Source organism: Glycine soja, chromosome 19, assembly GCF_004193775.1.
Source record: "Glycine soja cultivar W05 chromosome 19, ASM419377v2, whole genome shotgun sequence".
Taxonomy (NCBI): Eukaryota; Viridiplantae; Streptophyta; class Magnoliopsida; order Fabales; family Fabaceae; genus Glycine; species Glycine soja.
Window position 1 is genome coordinate 43,257,812 of NC_041020.1, and position 14,993 is coordinate 43,272,804.

General features: G+C 32.9%; 3 protein-coding genes across 3 annotated transcripts; 1 reads left to right on the top strand and 2 right to left on the bottom strand.

Annotated features, from left to right (window-relative positions):
* The first annotated feature begins 4,181 nt into the window (after positions 1-4,181).
* LOC114398477 (short-chain dehydrogenase TIC 32, chloroplastic-like) lies at positions 4,182-8,052 on the top strand. Its single transcript, XM_028360683.1, has 8 exons — positions 4,182-4,386; positions 5,461-5,692; positions 6,019-6,098; positions 6,388-6,541; positions 6,658-6,736; positions 7,216-7,300; positions 7,398-7,444; positions 7,584-8,052. The coding sequence occupies exons 1-8, from the start codon at positions 4,266-4,268 to the stop codon at positions 7,755-7,757; spliced, it is 972 nt and encodes a 323-aa protein (XP_028216484.1). The 5' UTR covers positions 4,182-4,265; the 3' UTR covers positions 7,758-8,052.
* A 718-nt stretch (positions 8,053-8,770) lies between these two features.
* On the bottom strand, positions 8,771-9,910 carry LOC114400765. Its single transcript, XM_028363394.1, has one exon. The coding sequence runs from the start codon at positions 9,561-9,563 to the stop codon at positions 9,192-9,194; it is 372 nt and encodes a 123-aa protein (XP_028219195.1). The 5' UTR covers positions 9,564-9,910; the 3' UTR covers positions 8,771-9,191.
* A 148-nt stretch (positions 9,911-10,058) lies between these two features.
* On the bottom strand, positions 10,059-14,512 carry LOC114400764 (UNC93-like protein 3). The gene is made up of 10 exons (XM_028363393.1): positions 14,132-14,512; positions 13,888-14,051; positions 12,944-13,007; positions 12,743-12,856; positions 12,605-12,652; positions 11,613-11,869; positions 11,402-11,492; positions 11,008-11,120; positions 10,783-10,906; positions 10,059-10,533 (listed from the first exon to the last, which is right to left on the bottom strand). The coding sequence occupies exons 1-10, from the start codon at positions 14,369-14,371 to the stop codon at positions 10,339-10,341; spliced, it is 1,410 nt and encodes a 469-aa protein (XP_028219194.1). The 5' UTR covers positions 14,372-14,512; the 3' UTR covers positions 10,059-10,338.
* Positions 14,513-14,993: the final 481 nt, after the last annotated feature.

Sequence of the window (14,993 nt, forward strand, 5' to 3'; positions counted from 1 at the left end):
ATTGTCTTTGAAAAGGATGAATGCCAATTGCTGATTAAACAAGCTTTTTTAACCCGTTAAAAATGTTGGAAGTTAACTTAGAAAGACATAACCAATTCAAAATTTAGTCTTATTAATTAACTAACGCAATAAAAACAAGATGGTGTGTTTGAATATGTTAGAAAAATAAAATAAAAATGAAAGAAATAAATAAGAAGATGCGCAGTCTTTAATTAAATAACAGTAGAAAATTAATTTTAATTGACACCACATAAATCAATAATGCACTATATCATACAATAAGAGCAATGAAAAAATAAATTAGGGGAAGAAAGATATAGCCTAGGTTGAAGCGTGTAAACGCTATCTTTAGAGAGAAAACGCTTCAGTGCTGTTAGAAAAATTTGATTGTGCTCCCCTCCTAAAATACGACAACCCGTTAATTCCGATCGTGTGCGCGAAAGGATCCCGGGATCCCGGAACCTTCTGAACACCAATGCCCTTGCTCTCACAAAAATAAGTTTTTTTTTATAGGAAAAAAAGAGACAATTTTTGGGAGAAAAAAACTAGACGTTGCTCTGTTGTCTTTTTTAGAAAGGAGGAAATACAAATAAAATATGACCGTTGAAAATCAACCACAGTTGTCAAAACAAACATAACAAACTAGTTGACTCATTAAAATAAAATCTTAACAAAATTAAAATAAATATTTTATTTTATAAAATAGAATTAATATAATTAATATATATTTATAAATTTTAAATTAAAACACAAATATTTACCAACATTCCCCCACATAATTTAAAATTTTAAGATATATTTTCTAAAAGATAATTTGTATAGAAACATGAGAGAAAGAGCATGTGATATTGTATTTCGGTATAAGGAACCTTTTGGGTTTGAGCCTTATACCTAGTGTTTATGAACTTTCACCCGATAAAATGTAGTGACTTGATTGTCTTGAACTACATATTCTTTAATCAGATTTTAGTACACAGTCCCTACAATATTGACGTTTAATTAGGTTCTAATCAGTGGTAGCGTGTTACACCTTTGCGCTTGTATCTTGTTTCGTGAGTGTCACTTAGAGATTAACTCATATCTCATCGTGGCGGTCCCTCCACCACACTCACTAGGTGAATTCTCAAAGAGTGAGTTCTGACCCCCCACCCCTACAATAATTGTCATCACTCATTAAAGAGGTATTTTTTTAACAAAAAATACACACATATAAATACATCAACCTTAATATTGCCACAATTTATAATACACCTTGTCATAGGAATGAGAAACGAAACAACTCCGTCAAATTTCATTTTGGTATACTTTAGTCAACAAACAATTTCGTTGTTACCCGTTGAACTTCATTCATAGGATCATCACGGAGACGGGTGTCCATTATTGTAACTAAATAATAGGCTTTAGTCTCATTCCCCTCAACAACTCAAATACTTATTGACATGTCAACCTTTTTGTAAGCGGATTCACAATATTGTTTTATGACTTGACAAAGTCAAGATAAATGACACCATTATAAATCAAATTTCTGATAGACTTATGTCTCACTCTTAAGTGTCTTCTTTTTTCATTAAAATTTTTGCTAATAACTTTATATATAGCAACTTGAGTATCACAATGCATTTGAAATTGGAGGTATATGCTTATTCAACAATGACAAATCGCATAATACATTTTTAAGAAATTCAGTTTCACTGGTAGCAGTATTTAAAGCAATAATTTTTTATTTCATGTGAAATAATAATTTGTCTAGTAGATTTTTCATAATACTGCACAACCAGCTAAAACAAAGACATAACCACTTTTCAATTTTATTTCATCAAAATCAGAAACTTCAATTTTGTATCACTAAATTCCTCAATTACTTTCCAATCTACCAACTGCATGTGCAATATCAGACATGCCTAAAGAAATTTGTCAAATGCAACAAAGAACCGATACTTTGAGAATATTTATGTGAAGAAATTCCTTTACTCAAATTTTTCTTTAACTTGATAGATGAGTCATAAGGAGTAAAAATATGTTTCGCATCAAAATAATTAAACTTCTTCAATAACTTTTCAACATAATAAGATTGGGTAAAAGTCATGTCATCATTTTTCTTTATAAGCTTAATTCCCAAAATCACATCTACTTGACCAAGGTCTTTTATGTCAAACTTTCTAAACAATAAGGACTTCACATCATTTATGAAATGCATATTACTGTCAAATATAAATATGTCATCCAGATACAAACATAAAATGACACATTCATTATCATCAAATTGTTTCACATACACACATTTATCTCTATCATTAATTTGAAAATCATACAAAAGAATAACTTAATCAAACTTTTGTGTCATTGCTTTAAAACTTGTTTCAAACCATATAAAGATTTAACGATTTATTTTTAAGAAAAAAGATTTTCAAAGAAAGTGACATCTCTATATTGCACAATAATAACATTAGAAATTTTAGTCACTTTTGAATTAACAACTAAGAATCTATAAGTAGTATTATATAAAAAAATATCCAACAAAATACAATTAACATTTTTTTTTCAATTTTCCTTTTCTTATTAATAGGAATATTAACCTTTACTGGACACTCTTACACTTTAAAATATTTCAGATTTGGTTCTCTTTTTCTCCATAGCTCATAAAGATTTTTTTTATAAGGTACTCTATTAAGAATACGACATGTAGAATATAAAGTTTCACCAAAGTGTTTATTTTATTATTTTTGTGTGTTATATTTTCACAGGCTTATCTTTTATCAATGAGTTATATATAAAGAGACAATCAGTCAACTTGTAGCAACATTGCAGTAGTAATACTAACGTTAAATAATAGAAATTAAAAAACCAAACATTAAATGTTTTGATTTTAAAAACTTGTGTTCACATGATCATTTGACCAAGTAAAAGATAATTTTCCGACATGTAGGAATGAAATTAGAAGTATGCTTTTAGTTTTTCACATAAACTAATTCTAAAAGCATTTTCTCTTCAAAACCATCATTAATAAAGAAAATATATTTTAAATTTCAAATTATAAGAAAATATTTTTCAAAAATCTCTCACTAATTTAAAATTTAAGCAAATGAAATAATATAATAAAACATTTTTAATAAAGCATAATACATTGTGTCTTCATCCATTAATTTTTTTGACTTACTAAAAGGGAAGTCAATCATATTCATAATAGATATTTTGGTAAAATTAAATGCTAAAGATCATGCCAGAACTTTAAGATTGTTAGAAAAATAAAATAAAAATGAAAGAAATAAATAAGAAGATGTAGAGTCTTTAATTAAATAACAAAATAACAGTAGAAAAATAATTTTAATTGACACCACATAAATCAATAATGCATTATATCATACAATAAGAACAAGGAAAAAATAAATTAGGGGAAGAAAGATATAGCCTAGGTTGAAGTGCGTAAACGCTATCCTTAGAGAAAAAACGTCTCACTGCACTGGTATAAAAATTTGATTGTGCTCCTCTCCCAAGGTACGGATCCCCGAACCTTCTGAACACCATTGCTCTTGTTCTCACAAAAATAAATTTTTTTTATAGAAAAAGAAAGATAATTTTTTTGAGAGAAAAAAGATCAGACGTTATTCTGTCGTCTCTCTTTTAAAAAGGAGTATATATATAGACAAACCTATGACCGTTGAAGACCAACCTACAGTTGTTAAAACAAATTTAACAAACTAGTTGACTCGTTAAAATAAAATCTTAAAAAAATCTAAAATAAATATTTTATTTTATAAAATAGAATTAATATAATTAATATATATTTATAAATTTTAAATTAAAATACAAATATTTACCAACAGACTATTATATGTATTATCCTTCCATTATTTCGGGTATTTGGGGCAGTTACTGACCATACGGTACATAAATAAAGAGTTGAGTAGTACGTAAGTAGTTGAAGGCGTTAACAGTGTTTCACCGGTGATGATTAAATACCTCTTCTAAATAAAGGGGATTTACAACCGGGCAGCTACTACCCGCGACTCGTCAAATTTAAACTTTTCTTTCCGTGCTTCAGACCTAACCAATACTTACTAACTTTCTTCTTTTTATTATTAATAAAAAAACCTTTTTTTTTTTAATTTTTTAATTCTTGGTCCCATATTCACTCTCATTATCTATTTGCTTATATACCTTACATGGCCACATGTGTATATATATTCCTAGACAAGGCTTCATTTGTGTCACAACTCAGAAAGGAAAGCTTTGAGGTTTCTTCCGCATTTTAGAGTGGTGAGAGGATGGTGGGTGTTATTTCGTTGGTAACAGGGATGGCTGGTCCTAGTGGGTTTGGATCAGCTTCCACTGCAGAACAGGTTACTGATGGAATTGATGCCAGCAACCTCACTGCAATTATCACAGGTCAGTTTTAATTTACAATTTCAATATCCCTCTACATATATATGCATCAGTTTCGTACCACAAGTGTAACAAAATCTTCGTATTCATGATATTCCTTACACCTTATGTTATCAATCTCACTTCTTAAGTTCATAGGAAACAATTTAAACAGTTCTATTACATTCTTGTCTGCTGTCTTCTTGTATTTTAGTCCATATTCTCTATGTATGTATAACATGTTTGGATAACATACATAAATCAATTCTACTCCACAAAATTATGGTGATACCAAAAAAATATATAAATAACTAACTATTCCCCACCGTAAATCAAATTCAAACATACTTGTAGAAGTTTTAGGTCTGGCGCGGACCACCTGCAACTCATTTTGAAGTGCAGGGTGAAGTTGAAATTAGTGTGTTGATGATCTCCTCCAGGTTTATTGTAGAAAATTAACCCCTTTGTTTAATTAACAAGGTGTTGAATATATAGTTGCTAGATAATTATGCTCTTAAGTTTTTATTTATTTATACCCATATAAAATAAGTTTTATTTATTTATTATTATTATATTGGTATGGAGTATTAATGGCTAATATTAAATATTATTAAGAGGTTTGATTTTTCAACATGTGTATATAGAAAAAAATTAGTTGGAAGAAATCACTTTCTTAAAAGAATCTTCCTACATTGAAGGATTTATTTTTTACCTTTGACACCAATATCCAGCAGGGTTAAAAATAACAGTTAGTTTTGAAAAATATCTTTAAAAAATATAATATTTTTTTAAATAACCATTTCCTATAAAGTAAATGATGAACTCATTTTTATCAAGAATATATACTTGTTTGGGAATACTTTTTTAAAGAAGCAATTGCTTATTAAATAATCACTTTTTTTAAAAAAAACGTTCTTAACAAATTGATAAGAATAAACAATTAATTCTTTAAAATAAAATAAATCAAACATACACTTAACATTTTAATTTTTATTTGTTTGTTCTAAATCACCCCTATCTATGCATAAGATGCATCATGCCTGTGCTAACATAACATATTGATCTGTTTTACTAATTAAGCACTAAAAAAAAACGCAGGAGGAGCAAGTGGTATAGGCTTGGAGACAGCAAGAGTGTTGGCTCTTCGAAAGGTCCATGTGATCATTGCAGTTCGGAACATGGTGTCTGCAAAGGAGGCTAAACAACAAATACTAGAGGAGAATGAGTCTGCACGAGTGGACGTAATGAAGCTCGACCTTTGCTCAGTGAATTCTATTACATCATTTGTGGACAACTTCATAGCTCTTGATCTTCCTCTCAACATTTTAATGTTGGTTTTCTTGTTTAATTACTTGCAAACACACTCTTTTTAATACATTCTCTATTAATACTATTAGTGTAAATTTATTGAAAATATAAAATTACGGCTGAGAGTCATTTAATAAGAAATAGAATTTACAAAAATTTATTATTTCTAATGAGTTTCGGCCAATATAGAGAATATGTTTAAAAACGTATGTTAGAGAGTATCTTACATTTTTCTAATTTTTTCAGTCCCCACCTTCTATCTCATTCTCAGTTTTTAGGTTCAATTCATTAATTATCTTTGAGTTAGTCAATCCAAATATGGATCATATCATGGGCTTTTCATGTCAGAAACAATGCTGGAGTAATGTTCTGCCCATTCAAGCTCTCAGAGGATGGCATTGAGATGCAATTTGCAACAAACCATCTTGGTAATGTCTCAGCATTCCTGCATAACATTTTTGCTTTGAGTCTTGCTAACTAGTGCCCTTAGGACATTGGTTAAGGAAATAGAAGGAGAAAATATTTATTGTAAAGATCATATGAGAATGTAAAAAAGTTATGGACAACTCAATTCTGTTCATCCTAATAATTTTTTTTTTTCTTTTTAGTTCTTTAACCAATGTCATAAGGACACTGGTGGAAAGCATTTGCCTTTTGCTTTAGCCCTTGCTGGTGGTATTAGTAGTATTATGTTTTCTAATCTTTTTCACTTTTCAGGTCATTTCCACTTGACAAACCTGCTTCTTGACAAAATGCAACAAACTGCAAAAGCCACTGGAATAGAGGGCAGGATCATAAATCTGTCATCAATTGCCCATAACTACACTTATAGAAAGGGGATTAGATTTAATAAGATCAATGAACGAAAAGGGTATTTTCACTTTGACTCCAGTTGCTTCTGCCCTGAATTTACTGCTTCATGGTTATGATTCTGATAAGTAGAACTTAACATCTTTTTATTTCTTTTCTATTGATATAACTTTTCAGTTATGGTAACAAGAAGGCGTATGGGCAGTCCAAGTTAGCAAACATATTACATACAAATGAGCTTTCTCGTCGCCTGCAGGTCATCCATCTAGTGCTGTGCTTCTCTGACCTTCTCCATAAACCTGAAATAAATTTCAATGTAGAAAATGATAAACAAACAAACAAAGAAATAATGTCTAGAGGAGTGCTAGCAACATACTCCTTTTAACATATCTTCTTTTATTAAAACTTATTTGAAACTACAAAAATCACGAGTGAATTAATTAAATAAGAAGTAAAATCCTCAAAATTCTGTGATTTCTAATAAATTTTAGCTAATGGAGTGATAAAAAAAATGTATTCTAAAGAATATGTTATAGTTTGTGTTGCTAACATTTTTTTAATGTAACAATGTGTTTTTGCTGCAAATTTCTTCCATTGATCATATTAATAAGAGAAACTACCCAAAGGTCCTTTCCTTTCATGATGATACCATGGATTGGAAACTGAGTATGTCCTAATTGACTAGCCGTTGAGTAAGTATTATTTTACTTTTTGGTTTCTGATATTTGTGTGCAGGAAGAGGGTGTGAATATCACAGCCAACTCGGTCCATCCAGGAGTGATAATGACTCCTCTTATGAGACACTCATCTTACCTTATGCGTATGTTAATTCCCCTTAAGCACAAACAAACTACACAGGTAGATGCACTTTTATTTTTAATTACTTCTTTGTAACGCCAAAATGTTATTAATTGCAGATTTCTTAAAGGTCTTCACCTTTTACATATGGAAGAACGTCCCCCAGGTATTTTTCTTTCACTCCATCATTTTAGGATTCCACTATATAGGTGCAAAATGTTACATTTGAAAGGGTTCAAAAGTCCAAATAAATTGTCACTAATCACTGTTTAATTAATATATATATATATATATATATATCATAGGGAGCAGCCACGACATGCTATGTTGCTCTCCACCCAAGCGTGAAAGGTGTAACTGGGAAGTACTTTGTGGATTGCAATCAATGCAAACCAAGTTCACACGCCAAAAACAAACAGCTTGCAAAGAAACTCTGGGATTTCAGTAACGATTTGATCAAATCAATTTCGAAAGCTTGAGTGCACTTGCAGCTAGGTGGTTTTCTCCTTAGGGAAATTAAAAGCCTTCGTTGTGGTCACCAGTTTATGAAAACTAGCTCGTTATGCAATAAAAAGCACGTTACAGTTATAGTTATAATTTGTCGTTGTCTGAGGATGTTTCCAAACATTTTATTCCCCACTGAACCACCAGGAGGTGTTTCATTTCTTTTCATCCAAACATTTCTGTATCAAACGTTTCGTTTCATCCATAAGTTAGTTGTGTAGTTACAATCAAATAAAATTGTTTGCAATTTACTGGCTTATGTTTATACCATAATCTTTCTGGGTTATTTAGACCTCTAGTAGTGTTCCTATCATGTTAGTAGTGCCGTGATAGAATTGGAAGAAATAGGATCTCTCCCTCCTTTCATTTTCTGTTAATAACAAAAAACACACCCTCATAATAATTGTTTTACATATTTTGTATCATTATGAAGAGTTTTTCCATCTTAGAAATTTTGGTTATATATTATTCTTGAATTCATCTGGTCTTGTATTAAGTTGAGGAAAAAAAAAACACTATCTGTATTTTTTTAATCTTTTAACAATATTATTATTGAGTCTACAATTCTTTTAATAACTGTTATTTTAATATTTATTATTATACAGAATAAATGCTATTTTTATATGGTTAAAATTTATAATAATATATTATAGATTTTGAGGATCTCGTGAATATCGAACTTTCTAAAGTAAGGACCAGCCAAAAGACAAAAAAACATTATCATAGGTTGTTAGCGTTGTTCACTACTTTCTGTCAAAAAAAAAAAGCGTTGTTCACTACTTGTTCTGAAATTAAAAATAGCATTTCGTTTCATTTCAGTCATCGAATTACATTATTATTTGTTGTTATTATTGTATAGTATGAAGTATTGATTTTAATTGAAAAATAAGATCAAAATCGTCCTCAGTCTAACACTCCAGACACGAACCCAAATTACAGCATAGGCCAAAGAGAAAGAAAGAAAGAAAAAAAAGAACAAAAGAACAAGGAACAGGAATTTCAACATGATTGCTGGCAATTGAATAATTCTGAAGTCTATTACAAAGACAGCATAGCTGACAATGTCTTTGTGTTGATTTACAAAGACAAATGAGCCCATGTTTATAGAATCAATGAGTTTAGCTCAAATTCTTAGCCTTGTGTTTACAAACAGGGGAAGCCTAATCTCCACGTCAGGTCGTGTTTAGCAGAAGCACTCCCCAACTAGAAATTATCATATAATCTTGGACAACCATGATCCTGCTCAATTTTCACGTGACACATAATTTTGTTTTATTCATTCTTTGTCCGAAACTAAGAAAAACTTGTGTCACATGAAAATTGACGTAATCCTAATCCTGAACCATTTAATAATTTCTCTTGCCGGCGGTATGGAAAATCTGACCCCAAGACAACTACCAATAACCAAGTTAATTTGCATTTGAAGAAGTTTGGTCATGCTCCCACAAGCCCACAGCACGAACCACGCAAGCAGAAGCCGCTACAATTACCGCTGCAAAGACGGGTGGAACAATTAGATCAACCTTGGACCTCACGAAAATATGAGCAGGAAAACACAGGATGTCACCTGGAACATCCAGGGGCATTCTAATGGACCCACCACTGCTGCACTTCTGAGAGAACGAAGATGAAGGCGTTATGGCGGAGACAAATGCCACCTGCGGTGACATAGATGCCACTGCCACCGTCAACGTTAGCAGAATTATCCACGTGGCAGCATAGGTTAGCACAGGCCATGAGAGGTGCATACGGACCAAGTTAGAGAACCAGAAAAAAGACATGGTGGGAAGCTCTAGGATGGTAGGTGAAATCGCTGGTGTTTTGGGTTGGCAATTGCCTTTATAAACAAGACAGGAATGAAGTGAAATTGGTGCGGAACTACCTAATCATAACAACTACTTTTTGAGCATTGAAGTGGAGCATGACTTGAGAGACTCGTATGAAGGGGGTGCTGACCAAGTTGTGAGGTATAGAATTAGCCATTAGGCCGTGATTTATAGGTTCGGTTTAGTCTACACTTAGACCGTAGAGCGACTTCGGCAAAACATTAAAAATTGAAGAGTACTACACACGTGGAAACATGGTAGTTGGCAAAATAGTAGTAGTTCACAAAGGTCAAAACCGATTTTTCATGTCTTACCCGAGACATCCTCTGCAGGTTACATATATTGATCCGAGACAGATTCCAAAACCTACAAATATGTGTCTGAATTTGGCTCGTATGACACATTTCTATGAATATTCTTCAGTGAATAACTATATATAGCCACGCGACAAATGAACGTATAGCTTATATTTGCTTTAGGAGATTCATGTTTATGAGAAATTCACGTCACAAAAAATGCAAAAGCAACTATTAATTGCTTTCGCAGAACCACGTCCAGCCAGTGGTAACAAATGTGTTACCAAACACACTGATTGTCACAAATTGTACAGCTCATTCAACTTAAGGAAATTCTACCACAAAAATAAAGACATAGTCCAGATTGGGCGTGCTACACGCGAGATGACAGACTGAGAATGAATACAAAAAATCAATCTACAGTTGAAGCAGCTTTAATTTCGCTGACTGGTGGAGGGTGATGGTGCCTTCCCCACCTTCAGAGCAAGCAATAGGAAAATGCAGAATGAGAAGCAAAGGAGAGCAAGCATAATCACAAGCACGGCTTTGAACGAGATAAGCGGGGCGAAAAAGAACACGATAGCAATTGTAGCGCATTGCCATATCTTTAGCTGAGCAAAAGCCCCTTCCTGCACAGGAAAGCAACACAGACTTGACATTAATTATAAAAGAAGAGCTAATGGGAAAACAGGTGATAGAGAAAATAAGTCAAGCAAGAAGCATGTGCAGTGTGAGAAGAAAAAACGGGGGGTGTCCAAGTTGTGAATCAAGTATATGGTAATCACCAGCTTAGTGATATGATGAGCAAGCAAAATAACTCAAACAAAACAACAGCTTAGAGACATGATGAACATGTTACTAGGAGATCATTTGTATACCGTGTCATGCTTAAATAGTATTCCGATCAGTGCATTAAGTTGTGTCATTAGAACTCCATCACCGATGCCCAATAAACCAGCCAAGAAGAGTATGTAAACAGTACCAAGAAATCCGCTACTTATGCTGCATCAGGAGTGACAAAGAAATAGGCTAGATGAAATTACATGAGGGGAAATAAATTACATAATATGAACTTCATTCAAGTAAAATTAATTACTGCTGACCTGAAATTTAGCAGAAGTAAGACTAATACGACTGCCTGAGCGAAAAGTCCTACAGAAACTATTGTTGTAATAGATGTGAGACCAGAGGTGAGACGACCAGCAAGCAGAGAACACTGAAATTCATAGAAATTAAGAAAATAAAATAGATCCCATTAGAACGTATTTTGATGTGGCAAGGGGCTCTACATGTTAGACCACCCAAAAAATGTAGAACATGGCAGTTTTCTTGTCTAGATATTGGTATCAGTTGGTCAAGACATTTCAAAATACAAATAAGTAAATAAATAAAAGAAGAGGAAATAAGAAACAGATGCTCGTTAGCATGATATAATCAAAGTTAATTTTAAACAACCATCAACGGCAAGGAAATATAACTCTGCATTCCTGTACTTACTATTCCATCAAAAGCCCCGTACGCTGCCATTGAACTACCCACACCAGAAATACCAATTGCAGGAGTTACAACATACTTTGTGAATTCAGCCCTATACAGAAGTATTTCGTTAACAAACAAGATATAATGTGAATAAAATGGACACCATAAATCATAGAACTATTATAGAAAGACCACAAGGATGAATGCCTTATAATTCATAAGAAATTACCACACAAATGCTTGTTGTAGACCTGAATATGCAATAAGGGGTATGATCAACAACATCTTTACATCAGACAATGCACTGGCAAGTGATTTGGATAGAGACTTCAAGGACGCACATGCGCCAGCATCTGCACCTGAAAGCTCTTGTTGTCCCTTGCTATTAGCACTCCGTTTGCGCAAGAAGCACATTAGTATTGCACCAAAGGTCATAATGAAAAGGAATACAATAAACAATAAAGTTGTGCCCTTGGTACTTCCCTCCTGCAGTGATGAGAAACAAAATTAAATCCTGAGAATATGTAGAACATTTTAAATAGAACTCAAAACTTGTTAGCATGTGAGAGAGCATTTATTGTTGAAGACTTGAAGGGTACAAGGAAATCCAAGCTCATATTCACATTTCCTTGGAAATCTTTTGCATATCATACAAATAAACATATTTTCATATATTAATCAAACATAAAAAAAAAGGAAATTGAAAAGCAAAACATGGAAATGCTAAATTACAGTGTCAACACCATGAACCTTCTTGGCAAACCATTACAACTGCTTAGTTTTAAAATCAAAAACAGGCCTAATATTTGATAAAGAGGAGTGCTAGTAACACACTCTCTTCTCTTGGTCGAAATTCAAGTGTTCTCACTAGTTTGGTAATGAGACACACCAAATAGGAAATGGGCATGGATTTTATCTAATAAGAGAAAGTGTGTTAAAAAGTGTGCTACTAGCATTTCTCATAAATAAATAGAGGTCTATCACAAGTTAAGAACTTCTTTAACAGAAAAGTTAATTCTATTTCAATTCATCAATTTGGACCTAGGGTTCCATAAATTCTAAAGTTAGTTTAAGTATTTTCTTTTTTCTGAAGATTTGTCACAAGTGGCAGTTCTTCATTCTAAGTAGCTAACAAAGTAGGGGTAAGCTTGGGCAATATCATGAACTGATATTTAAAACAAACAGATTAAAAGAAAATTTGCAAGACTAACCACCACATACCTGCTGATCATCACTCAGTAGAGCAAATGTTATAAGATTTCCAATAAACTGCAAAACAGGTATTTCTCAATCAACTTCATATTTTAAAAGTTTTTTTTTTTTTTAAAAAAAAAGAAACAAAAACAACAAAGTGATCACCTGGTGGAGTGCATACACAGCCCAGAATTCCCCATTGAAGTCACCAATTACTGCAATTTCATGCAAATTGTTATCTGTAGAATGGCTGCGTGCAGCAGAAGTGAGATATGTTCCCTGACAGGTCAAACTACAATTAGTAAAGATGAAGGTGACTAATGACAATTTGAAGGAGCTATAAAACCTTTGACATGTTACATGTACCTCTCCAACCCATATTATGGAAGCACAAAACCCAAGATACACAGATGCAGGAACCAATGTATACCTGCAAGAAGAATCGCTCAATGGTCAAGGATATGCATAATAAATTAGTATTATGAAAGTATACATAGTCATTAAGTAAAACAGAAATGGAACTCGGATAGAAGAGCAGATCTATGAACACGAACATGTATGAGCAACAACCTAAATGATGGTCAACCTTAAAAGAAAAGGTTTAAGGTAGATTTTGGTTCCCAACTTCACAGAGTTGTCAATCATTTGAATTTTGATCCCTTAGCGACTTAAGTTAAAATATAGGGACCAATCCATTATGGAAAATAATGATCATTTAAATTTTGAAGAATGGAACTAAGTACAACATATGGGTCAGATTTTGAGAGTTCAGTTTACTCTCCATAAATAAAACAGTAGGGCCGGCATATGTTGCACTGTAATATGTATAATCCTGACTTCAACGAACTAATTTTACATACTCTTCGATGATTTAATCCTTACATTTCTACAACTTGGAGAAATTAGTCCCTCTCCTCACTTTATTTGCCTAGTTTGTTGACATGGCCAATCGTAGACACATGACAGTCACGTGACCGCCACATGGCATCTCGGACTAAAATTGACCAGATTTAAAAAATGCAAGGACCAAATATATCGATTTTAAAATACAGAGATTAGATGTGTTTTTGGATTGGTAGTGAGTTGAAGTCGCCATGATTTTTAGAAGCAAACAAACAGATAAAATCAGAGTGAGTTCAACACAAAAGCAACTATTTATTGCTTCCAAAAATCACGGTGAGTTCACTTCACCACCAATCCAAACGTACACCAAGACTAAGTTTGACCAAATCTTCAAGAACCAAAAAGCACACTTTATATATATAAAAATTAAAAAACAAGATAGATACATACAGACAGATAGTAATTACCAATTTGGTTTCAAGTTGGCAGCTACATAAAGCACATATCCAGTAGTCCCAATAAGCAAAGCGTTCTTGGAGCCGAGAACTCGCACCACCAAAGAAGCAACCACGGAGAAGAATGTGAAAGACAAATACAGGATCCCAAGTGAGGTGGTACCCAAGTCATCCTCCTAAAGTCAAATTCAAAAACCAATAATAAAACACTATAAAGAATCAACACACAGAGAGAGAGAGAGACAGAGAGACTGACAGTGTTGAGAGTGCTCTGCAAATTCTGAGCGGCACCGAAGGCGAGAAAGACCAAGAGAAAGGCCAAGCTCAGGATATGAACATCCCTGGTGTGGTGGCTCTTGCGCCCTTCAAGGCCCGAAATATCGCCCACAAGTGGCGTTTCTTCGTCGCCAGGTAGTGCAGACGCCATTGATTGTAGTTCTCGATTGCAAGATGGTTGGCTATTAATATTTCCAAATTTGCTTCCCTCAGACGTCATCAAGCATTAACGTTCAAACACAAAAAGTTACAGCATTTCATTATTTGCCGGCCCCAATGTTGCACGCTACAAGACACATCTAAAAGTTTAATATCCTCGATTCCTAAGACTCGCCGTTTGGGATCCCAGAATAATAGTTACCTAAAATAATAGATACCGTCTTAAGATTCCTCTTTCCATTGATTGATTACGTCAACAAAATACAAATAATAATAATAAATAAGTCCTCTCATTATTGGGTTTGGTCTGGGCATCTTTCTGACATTAGTAGTATCGTTTTCCCCGTCTTCATTTACCTCCACATAAAAACACTTAAAAATTACTAATCTGAAGGTGTAACAGTCTTTGCTGACATGATAATTTTTTAATTTAGCTCGACATTGAAATGATGGGTTTTTTTTTCTTCTTAATTTCGTAATTTGGGTGTGTTTGACTTACTAGTTACTTACATCAATAGTTTTCATTTCTTTCATTTTAAAAGAAATTATTCAAGAGAAAAGAACAGGAAAAAATATGTGGGAGAAAAAAATAATTATCTCATTTTCCCAATTTTTTTTTTGTAAAACATTAAAAACTAAGGTATTTATATTTTAAAAACATTTTAATCCAACTTTTTTTCTTT

What these genes read in the sequence shown, in the direction of transcription:
- LOC114398477 (XM_028360683.1), top strand. Translation starts at nt 4,266, where the DNA reads ATGGTGGGTGTTATTTCGTTGGTAACAGGGATGGCTGGTCCTAGTGGG. An exon ending in ATTTGCAACAAACCATCTTG is followed by an intron (nt 6,099 to 6,387) that starts GTAATGTCTCAG and finishes TTCACTTTTCAG; the next exon opens with GTCATTTCCACTTGACAAAC. An exon ending in ACACTCATCTTACCTTATGC is followed by an intron (nt 7,301 to 7,397) that starts GTATGTTAATTC and finishes TATTAATTGCAG; the next exon opens with ATTTCTTAAAGGTCTTCACC.
- LOC114400765 (XM_028363394.1), bottom strand. Translation starts at nt 9,563, where the DNA reads ATGTCTTTTTTCTGGTTCTCTAACTTGGTCCGTATGCACCTCTCATGG.
- LOC114400764 (XM_028363393.1), bottom strand. Translation starts at nt 14,371, where the DNA reads ATGACGTCTGAGGGAAGCAAATTTGGAAATATTAATAGCCAACCATCT. An exon ending in GCCAACTTGAAACCAAATTG is followed by an intron (nt 13,008 to 13,887) that starts GTAATTACTATC and finishes TTCTTCTTGCAG; the next exon opens with GTATACATTGGTTCCTGCAT. An exon ending in CCATAATATGGGTTGGAGAG is followed by an intron (nt 12,857 to 12,943) that starts GTACATGTAACA and finishes TTGACCTGTCAG; the next exon opens with GGAACATATCTCACTTCTGC.